Genomic DNA, 14,027 nt, shown 5'->3' on the forward strand with positions numbered 1-14,027 from the left:
CATGAAGGGACACGCGGTCGGGGACCTGTGAGAACCGCCAGGTATCCCACGACAAAATCTCTATTCCTGCATGGCCTTGGCAGCTGTCAGCTCGAGCCGAGTCTGTTGTATGAATTTTCCAAATGATGCCATCTATTTTACTATGCTCAAGGTGAATAGATGATGAATTGCTTCCTTGGCTGTGCGTGTCCCGGCGTCCCTAAGAATGGGCCTAAGGTAGAGGGTGCGGGGTGCGCGTAGGGCAGGACAGCAAAGTAATAAGTGGGCCAGTGACTCTCGTTTATAATTACAGAGTCTGCAATCCCGAGCACCTGTGCCTGCGTTTTCCGGATGATATAGTTCTTCCAGCGGCAGGGGGTGCAGTCTGTAAGCAAGAATCTTGCGGAGAGCTGGGAGGCCCACGGCCTGCGTGAGATGGTTTCGAGGATTGTGCACGGTGTGGGGCAGGCATAGGGACTCATGGAAGGCTCTTTTCGTGAGGGACTCCAGGTCCATGTCCCGAGAGCATACGCGCACTTGCTTCTTTATCGCGTGTTTGATGGTCGTATAGTTGACGAGGTCTGGGTTCCACGATTCGATTGCCAGGTTCAGTTGTGTCCTGGCCGCTTCGATGGTAGCTGACCAGGGGTTCCCAGGTTCAATGAAAATGTGTTTCAGGACGGCCTTCATTGTGTTGTCGCGTGCCGCAGTTGTGAGATAATAATATTTACTTAGGGCTGCCATCTCTTCCAGAGTTTGTTGATTAAGGGAGAATTCCAGGCGGATTAGAGTGTTTCTTGTGCATTTCGGTAGTTGGTACAGTCTCTTGTATGCTCCACAATGAATTTTTTCCAGCTCCTTGTTCAGTTTGCCTGGGTACGCCTGTTGTGCGTAATTAAGGGCCGGCATTAGCTTGGCCTTGAGGACTCTTTGGATGGCCATTGCTGTTGGGCTGTGTATGAGGGCTTGTAGTTTACATAGGGCAAAGGTGATGGACTTACCTTTGCCCTGTATTTTCTTTAAGTGGGTACCGCACAACCCTGATTCATGGAAGGAGACTCCTAAGTATATGTATTTCTGAGTGCAGTCCAAAGTTAAATGGCCAAGGCTCCATTTTGCTCTTTTTTTGGGGGGGTAATGCCCAGAAATGACTGTTTTTGATTTAGTCTGATTCACTACCAGCCTGTTTCTGTTGTTATATATTGCCAGAGCGGTGAGTGCCTTTTGGAGTCCTGTTTTTGTGTGATCCAAAATTACGAGATCGTCCGCATACTGCATGAAATGTATTTTGGTTGCCCCGATCTTTGGCGTTGCTAGGGCGGCCCCCTGCAGTGCTGTCTCCATGTCTGCTGTATATAAATTGAATAGTAGGGGCGCCAGCACGCACCCTTGTTTTAAGCCGCGGTTCGTATCTATCTTGTCTGTTGCAGAGTCGTTTGAAAGTTTGATTCTTACCCAGGTGTTTTGGTACAGAGATTGTATTGCTCTTAACAGGGAGGGATCGATGTTCCAATGGACCAGCTTTCTCCATAAGATGGTGCGGTCTACTCCATCGAACGTGGCAGAATAGTCGATGAAGCAGGCGAACAAAGGGACACTTTTGCGCAGCCGTGCTCGATTGACTAGGTAAGAGAGTGCTGTGATGTTGTCTATGGTCGAGGACCCTGGTCTGAAGCCGGTTTGACAGAATGGCAGGAGATTTTCTTCGCTTGCCCAGTCTGTGAGGTATTTCAAGATAGCGCTTGCGTAGGCTTTGCCCTCGATGTCCAGCAGGGCGATCATGCGGTAGTTTGTTGGATCTGATTTGGTCCCTTTTTTGTGGATTGGATGCAGGAGCGAGCCTCGCCATGAATCAGGCACAGCCCCCGACAGCCAGCAGCCAGAAAATAGGCAGGTCAAGTTTTCCGACCAGAATTCGATGTTTGATTTAAACAAGTGGCCTGGTAGGCCATTGGGGCCCGGTGCACCATTTGGTCTGATTTTTTTTAGTATTTCGGACACTAGAGCTTTTCCGGGAGGGGGTGTTGAATTAGTGGTTAAGGGCAAGTTCACTTTTTGTGGGGTTGTGTTATGTGGCTGGGTAGTTAGTCCTTCTTCCTTATAAAGAGCTTTTACATGACGGACCCAGACGGATGCCTCAAGGGAGTTTTCTCTATGGTTTATGCCTCGACCAAGATGACTAATGTAACTCCAGAACTCTTGTGATTTTGCGGGGCTCAGCAGATCGAAAATTTTCAGCCACTGTGCCTCACAGTGATTACGCTTTGCGGCCCACACGTTTTATATGAGTATTACATCATTATTTCATCAACTTCAGGTCGAGCCTAGCGCAGCAAGCATGAGCTGCTCTAAGGGAGGCTTCTTGTGAGCACCCCACATTGTTCCTAAACTTCTCTGTGAGAGTTAGTTAACTCCCACATATTCAATTGGCCTTTGCGTGTGGCTTTCAGTACTGTAAGCACGCAAATGCCCAAAGACGGCATCATGTCCCGCCTTTTCTTTTAACGTCAACTATCCTTTCCCATAAGCTCGGGCGCAAGCATTGTGCCAGCTGCATAACTTCCTTATCGTGATCTTGCCTCATGTTCCTAACTTGGTTTTTCAGCCTTATTAATGTGCACACTCCACTCCCGGGCTTGTTATTTTTTAATTACCGCTACCAGGGAGCATTCTGCAGGAAGACTACCAGGACGCCGAGTATGTGACATGCCGCTTTTAGAGAGGAATTTACAGTCAACCAAGTGACTTTTGTTTTGGAAACAAATGACTGGAGACTAAAGACCCCTGCGGTAGCAGCATTTACTACCCAAGCAATGTGGAACTTGAAACTCCAAGCTTTGTGTAAGGAAGGCCTCAATTAAGATACTTTACAACAGGAATCAATCACATCTACGCAGTAACAACGAGATTTATTTATGAATTTGGAATTGGGAAATTGTAATTTTAAGCTACATGAATTACAGCGGCATTTCACCGAGTTTGGAATATCTATCTCCCTGTCGAGTACACACTGGTCTATGCAGTACACATGTTTGCATCCTCAACTGTCCTTCTCAGTCTGGAACCAGGAACCTTGAGGATTTGCTCAGATCCCAGGAGCAGGCACGTCACTCCACTGTGCTGCAGGCATGGGACTCGAAGTGGGGAATGTGACCTTGGGTAATAAAGAAATCTATGCAGTGGGTGCATAACTCACTCAGTGATCCTACTGGGATTTGCCCATGTGACCTGCAGGTTACACATAGCTCTTTGCAGCAGGAGCATTAACTATTTCAGAAAGCGAAAAAGAATCAGGTCTTAAAAATCACAGTACACCTGGATTTTTGTATCTCGTGCATGTACGTTGCAGGCTATATTAATGAGATTAGAACCCTGTGACCTCTGGAGCAGAGTCCGGGTCACACCGAGCTTTTGCGCTATGGTTGCAACTGGGAGCTTGCAGGATGCAGATAAACTACAGCCGTTAGCCCTCACCTTCCTCAATATGCTATGATTTCAGCCTGCGACCTGCAGGTTACACGTATCTCAGCAGCATTGGCTCAACTCACTGAGCTATCTTATCAGCTAATTTATGTTGCTAGATACAGAGCATGTAGCCAGCACTTCATGTTTTACTGGATACCTACGTCTCCATTTTATCGTTATATGTGCAGGACCTCAATGCACTGTACTAGTGTACTTCCCGGTTTCTCCACTGTATATGTGGCCACATTTTAGAAGTATTCCTGCAGATTCACGTAGGATCATGGTCGTTTACGCCCACCATTTCAATCTCAGCCAATAAGCTACTGTTTCGGAATCCTGGAGTCAGATGTGTGCTGTATTCTCTATTTTATGGCTTCCGGTGTATTGTGGAATTTAGAATGTAAAGGAAATCTTGGGTTTTCCAAGTGGATCAGTTGGTGCAGCTAAGTTTCTGGGCAGTGGTTTCGGAGGCCTTCTCCTGTAGTTGATTGTGTATAAAGTTACAATGTTCCAGGCGTTTCTTCTCCGTTATATTTTCACAGTGTGGGTAATCATTCATCCAGCAAACTAACATAGTGTGAATTACAAACAAAGCCTTGTTTCGCCGCGAGGAACAATTGGCCAAATTGAGGGTGCATCGGAGGACAGTGCTATAGGACGCCACCTCTCGCTCACTTATGGAACAGTATATTATATCAACAGGTGCACTATGTGTGCGTGATAGCGCGTGTGCATGCATGCGCCTTTATTCATTTTATTTAATTAACAAGCATTGGCATAGCCAATAGGTCTCACCTCTGGGGCCTGATAAGCATTTAACCATGCAGCACATAAACCTAAACAACTGAATACCTAAAAAGTTTCCTGTCCTAACAATAGATGAGTCACGTCATTTTGAAGCGGTGAATGGTCGACTTTTTTTACAGTGGATGTAGTGTCTGCTGGAAACGTAATAATGCAGCCCCTTCCTAAGAGCCCTGCTAACACCCACCCAACACATTCATCCCCATTGAGGGGACGTTACCAATAAAAGGGGCCAGATGTATGTGCCCTGGGCAAGTATTGCATCCACCAGTGGTTTCCAAAGTGGGCAATAACACCCTCTCGAGGGCATGGGAACAATCCTGGGGGGCAGTGGTAGCCTCAGGTGCAATTGGGGAGTGATGAATAAAAATAAGGGGGCGTGGAAGTATAAAGAAAGAAAAAAGACAAGAACATTTTAAAAAACTGTTTGTATATGTTTCATCTGTTGTGTAACATAGAGTTAGAGTCGTAATGATTACTTGATTTTACCAAATAAACAAACAAAATGCAAGTTATAATGGTACCAATTGGCGGTCAAGTTTGCCGACCGGTCTTAACAAGCAAGTGTTGGCAGGTGAGTGTGTTGTGCATTGTCGGGAAGACCAGCATGCATCTTACCTATTGTCACTACTTGGAGGCTCCCCATTCTGACTTCAATCAACGATTCAAGGTGTCTTATTTACAACAACATCTTTCTTTGCTATGTTGTAGGGACGTAGGTAGAAATATATATATATATATACATAGAAGAAATCAAATGTTATTGCATCTTTCTGTTTTTTCGCTTATATAAGGTAGATTTTCAAAGGGGCGCTAATTAATTTTGTTTTTGAAACGGGGGCAGTAGGCCAAATAAGTTTGGGAACCTCTAGCACCCATTACAATAGCATATGTGTTGTTCTTCCACGTAGCATGTGGGCCAAGGCCCACAACACCACATTGGTGACCAGGCAGTCTGGACACAGCCTACAGATGCATCTCTGGATGACATAGCCCAGCATGCTTTGGCCCTACCTGGTGAGGTGCCCGTTTGCTACCCACACAAGCCTGCCACCATCTGTTTTGACAAGAGGAAACGGCAGGGGAGCAGCACCCTCCGAACGAGTGAGCCAGGTATGCAAACTTCCAGCGCGGCCCCCAAGGTAGGAGGATCGTTCAGGCACTGCAACCTGTAGTGAGCCAGGATGCTGGCACCCAATCAGAGAGAAAGTGAGAGTGGGCCCACGCCACGCACATACCCTATGATGGCAGAGTGAGGGGTGAGATTGTCCTGGAGGCTCCAGGCTCATGCCTTCTACAAGGTCGGAAAATAGCAGCATTAGTGAAAAAAACTCTGTACAGCAAGTGAAGTGATCTACCAAAGATATCCGACAAGAAGAACCGAGAAGACCTCTACGAAGAGATGTCCACGAAGAGGACCAGGAAAAAGACTAAAGCGAAGTCTAACGGAATCAACTTGAAGTCAGAAGTAATCCGGTGAAAGAAGGACGCGACGACAGGTCCAGTCACAGAGCGAGGCAACGACAGTGTCCCAGTGCCGGGACAAGACCAGAGGGAAACAAGCAGAGGGCCCGCTGCTCGGAGAAGCCTGGTAAGGAGGTGAAGGAAGCAAGAAGATCGGACCGCGACGCAAAAGGGAAGGAGAGAAACGATGGAGAGTGAGTGGCACGACGCCACGAAGAAAAGAGAAGAGTAAAGGAGGATGACCCATTAGGAGTGTCATGGCGCCACGACAAAGGAAGAAGCGAGGAAAGGAGAAGAGCAAAGAGGTGTGCATGACAGTCCGACACAACACATACCAGAAGAAGAACCCCCAAAGAGGAAAGGAAGAGAGCACAGAAGGGTGCATGACAGAACACCACAACACACACCAGAGGGGGAACACCCGATGGGGGAAAGAGAAGAGATGCATGACCATCTAAGCACAGTTCCTGGAAACCATCAGCACCACTGGGAGTACACATATACGTGCAACCCGAAGATCAACCGGGAACGACAGAGGAGAGCAGGCCGGTCCGTTGGTAACAACCACCTCTGGGATGGAACGGACACAGAACCATGGATATCCAAGGAGCAGAGGCCTCTGGGACACAGGTGGCAGCGGATCCCACAACAAGAGATGGACCGTTGAAGCTTGCTCTGGAGATCCAGGGGGAACAAAGGGTAGCACGCGACAGAACAAATGCCAACAATACCCTTTTCAGGTGGAACTTCGGACACGAAGAAGGGACCCGTAGCGACTCCTCCACTGCGCTTGGAGCGACAAGGCGGCTGCCCACCGGTCCAGTGAAAGCCTGGCGACAAAGGGCCTCTGGGTCGTCCAGTGAGAGGGGACACCCACGAGAGAGGGGTATCGGTGAGAGTGATACCCTGCGACTGCCGATCCTGTTGGAGACAACCACCAGTTCGAGAAGACACCTCAACCAGGAGCATACAGTGGACAGCATAACACCAATGATCCACCATCATTCCATCTGCGCCTCTTCACCAACTGCAGTGTCGGAAGAAAGAAACTGGAAAGCCTACTTCCACAGCGCCAGTGTACAAAGGAGCACGTCCATAGTGCACCAGAACATTGTGCCAAGGAAAACTAATGGTCCAGGCTGCAAGGGCACCCACGCCGGCAGATGACCAGCATTGAAGAGACTATGTGGAAGTCGTCCACAGCGAGTTATGTTTGTTTTGCAAATTTTGTGCTTTTCTCCCGCAGGTTTGGACTTCATTTTGTTTGGACCTTCATTAAAGTTTGGGAGGGATGTAGTATCGCAGAGATACAGTCTAGTGTTCCAGTATGCTTGTCACACGCTGAACACCCACCCACCACAGGCGTCATCAGTCAGATGACCCTGCCAAATAAAAGGGGCTGAGCGCACGTGCTCATGGCCAGTTGATTAACCACATAACCTGTGTCTGCGTCCATTCATTATTAGCGATGTGGGCCTAGGGCCCCCACATCATAACAGAGCCCACGCTGTGGAGGAGAGCTGAGACCGGTATGGAAAGTGCTGCATGCCCTCTAGTGAACCCCTGCCGCTAAAGTATGCTGCCAGGAAGCCGCCTGTAAGTGCAGCAACAAATAGAAAACGTACTGATCCCCTCAACACCTGAATGCAGAGTAGCCAGAAGTGAATATAACGGCCCGGTGACATCCCCCCACCCCATCACGCCTACTCAGGCCAGGAGAGTGGGCAATAGCGAAGCTTGACTCTTTTTACAGTAACCAGGTTCAGCATTTTAACCCACCACTATTGCTGAGAAAGCGGTGTGCCCCCTGGTGGCCACTACTGCAGGAGATGAGAAGACCGTATTGGCCTCCGGAAGTCCATAAACTCCAGTGAAGTACAAGTCCTGCCAGGCAGGGACAGTGTCACAGCCAAAAGAAACCAGTATTGAGCCCGAGTGCAGAGAGGCCAAAGGGTAGTGGTGGTGAAGTTAGGCCCATGCACTGGGTTGGAGACCAAACAGGAGTAGACTCCAGCTACTGCCTACCTCAAGGTCACCGGGGCTCAAGCAGCAAACCTTATAAAAGGTGCAAGGAATGGTCAGCGCCCTCTGTGGGCTGCCTGCTGATATCACTGGGAGGAAAGGGAGCTGACTCACATGGAAATCCGACTGCACCAGCCGTGCAGAAAAGGAGGAGAGCGCTACTGCCGAATAAAAGTGCGCTCAGACCAGATGAGACACCCATTCTCCAAGGACTAGGACCAGCAGAACTGCTGAGGTCTGTGGGCTCCCAGCCAAAGGGTGTTGTTATGTTTGTTGGGCTGCACCACCACTGTTGTAGTGGCAGGGGTGTATCATCGTGAACTCCCACCCAAGGTGATTATGTGGGATAGGACATCGGAGGGAGGAGCGAAGAAAAGTGAAAGTAATAAAGGATATGGGAGCTAGACCTCGTGGTCACCTCCGGGTTATCAATCCTACACGTGTGTCCCTGTTTATTAGTGTAGCGCTAATTCCGCATGCTTTTCTCCCATACCTTCATCCGCCAATCGTCTGCTGCAGGTTCAAGGCGTTTGGAAAACTTGGCGTGCTGCGTCCTGGAAGGCATGATCATCACCCGTGTGCACCGAGACACGCCACCCGAGGTTGCTTCCCTGTTGCCAAGCAGTGCATCCGCTGGCGGCTGGAGTGGTGCGAATTGTTACTGTGGCCACGAGTGCCAGTCCCGCCCCGCAACATGAGGCTGTGCTGCTCCCTCCTACGCAGAAGCCACCTGCAACGGCCCGACAAGCGTAGCTGCAACCACGTAGCTGCAACCATGCCACTGAACCCACAGTAAGGCAAAGACGAGTGGTGCGCACACGAGCGCCACAGCGAGACATCTGGTTTCACTTATCGCGCCCACGTCTGGGCACAATATTTCAAACCAGATGGTGCCTGTGCGGGTAACCGCACGCAATAGGCCGTGGTCGGAGCAAAGGTGGGACATGCGCCCGCCTTTGCCCAATTGCGTGCTGTATTTGTTAAAAAGACGCACGCAAAGGCCAATAGCCTGGGACAAAACCAAAAGCACGAGTGTGTGTTAGCGTGTGGTGAGATTTCTGAAGCCCTTACATAAAATTTCGCAGGTGAGACCTAAAAAACAAAGCTTTTAATTTGTCTTATAAGGTCCCAAAGGCGAGATCTGTTGGCTTTGCCAATGCTGATTAAACTTGGTAACACTGCCTAAGCATTGGTTGCACCTCGTTAAAACCTGTTTAACACCAAAATATAGCAATAAGCAACGGAAGGGTGACCAGTCCATCTTTGCAAAAGGGCCTTCCACTGAGCGGCAACACTTGTCACTGCATTATTTTTTTTTACTTTTGAACCGTTTGAGCTAGAAACAATTTTTTTGTTAGAATCTGCAGATTATTGCGCAAGTGATGAATTGTGGCAAATCTATAACTATGAAAAAATTGCTGTGGCCACATAATCACATAATTCCTGTGCCATTGGCTTTAAAATAGCATAATCTAAATTCACACCTAAATGCCCGATTGATATTAACAGATGACTTTCACAATTAATACGTCAGGCCTCGAGCCTTTATCATAACATTTCATAATAAATAGATCAGGCCTATAGCCATGATGAGTGGCTTGCCACCATAACCACCTAGGATCTGCTGCCTAGAGTATAAACTTCCCCACATGCCAAAACGCGCAATACATGCAGTCCTTTTGGTGGAAGCACACAAATTCGGTCCAATCAAATACTGTACTCAAAAAGACCCAACATGTGAGTACAGCTTAAGCCCCTTTCTCAGTAGGACTCCGAAAACTCTCTTTTGTTGATCACATAATGTCTACCAACAGTTGCCCTAAAAATCCATGTACATTAATAACCATACTCATCCAATTTGTGCTGCTGGCAGAGGAGAAACACACAAATTATCTAGCTATCTAAGACTCATTAATAGCATTACAAATTTACAATGTATGCCCTTGATAGTTCATGCTCGGTCAGCTGGATAAATAAAATGATCACAGCTGCGTGGAGGGCAAGCGCTTTTTAGGTCGAGCATTTGAGACCTCTTGTATATACTTGAGTATATAAATATATGTGTATGTACTTTGTGGGCTCTGGAGATCAGCCCTAGGACTGGTCTGCTTCCACTTAGGGACTTTTTTTGTCTGTTCAAAACTGCCTCTAGTTAAGTGTCATAATAGAAAACGACCAATAGAGGTCAGTAAAATACCAGAATTGCTTTCTGCTTAAGGACTTTCTTTTATTTTTCTGGCAACAGTCTCTATTTATTTTGATAGAAAACGATCAGCAGATGTCAGTAAAATACAAGAATCACTTTAGCATTCTCTAGATTCCAGTCTATAGAAATTGTCTTCCAAGAGCACCCATAGACAATATTTTTTCAAATCTTGTATTTTCAGTGATAAGATCACAGAAGGCCCTGATTTTATATTAAAAACAGAGCTTTGGTCTATACCATTTCCAGCTGAGAGGCAATATTTCTCTCCATGTGTTTCCATACCTGGCGTGTCACACAGTTTGGTGCCCATTTTCCCTCCATGTTAAAGACCAGTAGATGTTTCAGCACCCAGGCTAATGCGCTGCATAGCTAAATACATATAAGGTCCCAAAGGCGAGACCGATTGCATTGCAAATGATTGTTTGTGAATGCACACAACTTGTGCCCAATCAAAACATGAATTGCAGCCACCCCACATCCGGGCACAGCCAGAGCTCTTCACCTGGTGATACTGAATAAATGTCTGGGGCAGCTGTGTTGTTAAGGCAGACCATAAACAACACCTGTACAACCGCAAAGCACATGCTGTAACTTGCCATCTCGAAGTGCTTCAGCGACCCATACTAGGGAGGTAAACGCTAGACAAGTTCTACAATACAAGGTGTTAGGTTTATTCGGGTGCCCCCTCTTGTCGTGAGGGGCTCGGTACTCACTTCTTTTTTGAGCTTGGCTTCTGGCACGGTGTGTGTTTTGCAGGCCTTGTGGTCGACCAAGCAGTAGCAGCAGAGGCACTTTCCGTGCTCCTCGCAATAGTACTCGAGGAGCTTCTTGTGATCTTTGCAGGTCCGGAGGCCCAGCTCGGAGCTCCCCAACGGGCTGTGCAGCTGGTGGTGAGCGAACGCCTGACTCCCCAGGTGAGGCTGCAGGTGCTCCTGGCAGAAGGAGGCGATGCAGGTTAGACACGTCCGGACGGCGGCCACCTTGAGGCAGGAGTCACAGGGCACGGCCCCGTCCGGACAGGACTCCTCTTCCTCCGACTCCTCCTCCGGCTCCGGCTCCGGCTGCGCCTGCTGCTCCTGCTCGCACCGGTTCACGTCCAGCAGGTACTGCTGCACCACGGTGTCCAGCACGGTGTTCTTGCGGAGCTCCGGTTTAGTTGCGAAGCCAGTGCGGCACTGAGGACATTTCCAGCCGTCCTGCGCCTCCTTGGCCCAGATCACCTCCAGGCAGACACGGCAAAAATTGTGGCCGCAGGGAGTGGTGACCGGGCTCTCGAAAGTGCCCAGGCAGATAGAGCAGGTAAACTCCTCGGAGAGGTCCAACAGCGAGCCCGACACCTCGGCCATCTTAGCAGGGAGTGACGGTCGCCGAGAACGGGCGAGAATGGAAACCGAAACTTAAGGGTAGAGCAGGCGAGAGGGAGGGAGTTAGTGGGCTGTCAGAGAAGCACGCGCTGCCTCTAGAAACGGAACTCATGTGAGAATATGTGTATCTTCGGTAAATAAACTCCTTCCTAGACTAACAGACAGTAGCAGCAGATCCCTCTGTAGGTTCTGTTATGGGATTCACTGGTTTATATAGGATAACAAACTAACCTCAGGCTATACATTTACTTGACACTTGCCTAATAAATTCAAATTCTTTATTCGGTCAAATAAAAATAGACCATAAAAGCACATGATATCTGATACAAATTCATAGTGTACAATAATAAAAATTCAAATTTACCTTAATTTAAAAACAATTAAAAGGGTGATTACATCAGTGCGCATTCATTAATTTATTTTATTTGATTGTTTTATAGAGCGCGAACTTGACCCGAGGGTATCAGAGCGCTTTACAGGGTAAACATTTTAAACTATAGGGGTTACGTCCGTTTCGGGGGCCCGGTAGGACGTGCAATATTTTTTCCAAAAGAATTACCTGGCCACCAGTTTTGGAACTGCTAGTTACTCATGCAGATTTGGAAATACAACGCATCACATCATTGCATTTTACTTTTACAGTTGTATTAATTCAACTTAATTTCAAACATCCTTTCATTTTTTTAAAGCATGAAAAGAATTCACATTTTATTCATTTATACATTCCTCATGAATAAATATTAATAAACACATAAAAAACTGGACAATTCAAAAACGTAAACATGACGACAATCAATTCAAATCTAACGATTAATTCAAACAATGACACCAGTCAGTGATTCAAACAATGCCTGTAAGCGCTATGACATTAAGTATTGTTCAGTTCGGTGGGCGCTACAAACAGGTATACTGCGGGGACAACTTTCTCTGGAGGTGATTTGCTCTCGGGGTATATTTCATGTAGTGGCACCTTCTCTAGAGCTTCAATTAATGTGGATCCCTCGCAGGCAAAATATTAGCCTGCCGACGCGTTTCCAATCCCCCTCTGCCTCAGGGGATTATCATCAGGGCTTAGACCACGGTGTAATCTAAATTAACAAATAATGAGATGTATAAATAACACACTGCATAACCCTTTCTTTCTCTTCAATTAGTAGGTAAAATGGGCACTAAGTTTATCTGGTACCTTATCTTCTTTGCTGAAATTCAATCTCCTAATAGTATCCTCTTAGACACCCAAACATGGGTAAATACATTGTGTAAGTATAAAGTTTTGAGTCTGATTATTTTCAGCAGGTATGATTAATTTTTGTCTAAATATATGAGACTTACTGGAGTCTTCGTGTTTACTTGCGATGACTCCCACCTTGTATCCTTATTTGCGATTTAAATTGAGCCAAAATACTTAATTGAGGCCTTTACATTCCACCCTAAAATACAATTATTTTGTGGTCATTTAGACAACCATTATAAACCAATGTTAAAAGAACAGGACAAGCTTAGTGTGGCCTCTCTCTTACTTGTGAATGTTGTACTCCTTTTTCAGGGGATGTCTGGCTCTTCTTAACGGGTTATGACTTCCTGTTGGAATTGGAAGAATGGTAAGAAAGTCTAAATTACTTTGCGGTATGTCACATTTTCAAGCTCATGATGTTTCTATTCCTTCCTTCGCTTGTGCAAATATTTTCAGATTAGGACTTTTCATCGTTGTGCATTTACATTAAATTGAGTAGCGCTTCAATGGTGCGCATATATTTAACAATGTCCCTCTTGGCCAAATGTTTTGGACTCGCACTTTTAGTTTGTGGTTACATCTTCGTTGCGGGTCATTAACCTCAAACAGTTCATCACGTGGCTGCTTTTTTGCAATAGAATAAAACGTGCTTAAATGCTGCGCACATGTTTGCCAATAAACCTTAAAGCCAAACATTTTGAGCTGTTCTCCACACTTACATTTAGGCGATACAATACAACTTTCACAGTTGTATTGTATTTATACAATGAATGAAATGTGTATTCTTTTCATGCCTTAAAAATGAAAGGATGTTTGAAATTAAGTTGAATTAATACAACTGTGAAAGTAAAATGCAATGACGTGATGCGTTGTATTTTCAAATCTGCATGAATAAGCAGTTCCAAAACTGGTGGCCAGGTAATTATTTTTGAAAAAATATTGCACGTCCTACTGGGCCCCCGAAACGGACGTAACCCCTATAGTTTAAAGATATTAGAGCGGGTTTAGCCCATGCGGGTTTGAGCATTAAAAAGCTTCCACAAAACCAGTAACGAGTCGTTCCGCAGTGTTATTATCGACTTCAGTCGCTTATAACACGTACAATGGCAGAAAAAGATACCCTTTCATTCACGGAGGCACACATTCAAAGTCTAATGTCCAATCCTTCCCCTTTCTCCTTCATATCTCTAAGCACGGCAGCGAAACAACAAAATGAGTCTGACAAACTAATACGATTAAGCAAAAAGCACATTAGGACTGAGTTTAACCAGATTTCAAAAAACAACACAGTTTTCAATTAAAATAGGAGAACAAAAATTCAAGTAGGTTTCGCCAAAATAATACTAGGGTTCGCTCCTAAATAATACTGAAAGGAAAGGAGCAGACTAAAGCTGGGCGGAGCTGGCGTAGTGCCTTAACGCGTTGTTCCACAGAGTTTGAAAAAAACTCAATGAAACTACGCTACACTCCCTCCACCCTAGCAAATTAA

At 46.4% G+C, this 14,027-nt stretch overlaps 1 protein-coding gene across 3 annotated transcripts in view; it reads right to left on the reverse strand.

Annotated features, from left to right (window-relative positions):
* The window catches only part of TRIM25 (tripartite motif containing 25), a 461,778-nt gene extending 450,469 nt beyond the window's left edge, over nt 1-11,309 (reverse strand). For all 3 annotated transcript variants that reach the window (XM_086930876.1, XM_086930874.1, XM_086930875.1), the window contains exon 1: nt 10,654-11,309. In XM_086930876.1, coding sequence (XP_086787002.1) covers nt 10,654-11,286 — 633 coding nt within the window. In that variant the 5' untranslated portion in view covers nt 11,287-11,309. The remainder of the gene's footprint in view (nt 1-10,653) is intronic.
* Between the last annotated feature and the right edge of the window lie 2,718 nt (nt 11,310-14,027).

Source organism: Lissotriton vulgaris, chromosome 7, assembly GCF_964263255.1.
Source record: "Lissotriton vulgaris chromosome 7, aLisVul1.2, whole genome shotgun sequence".
Classification (NCBI taxonomy): domain Eukaryota; kingdom Metazoa; phylum Chordata; class Amphibia; order Caudata; family Salamandridae; genus Lissotriton; species Lissotriton vulgaris.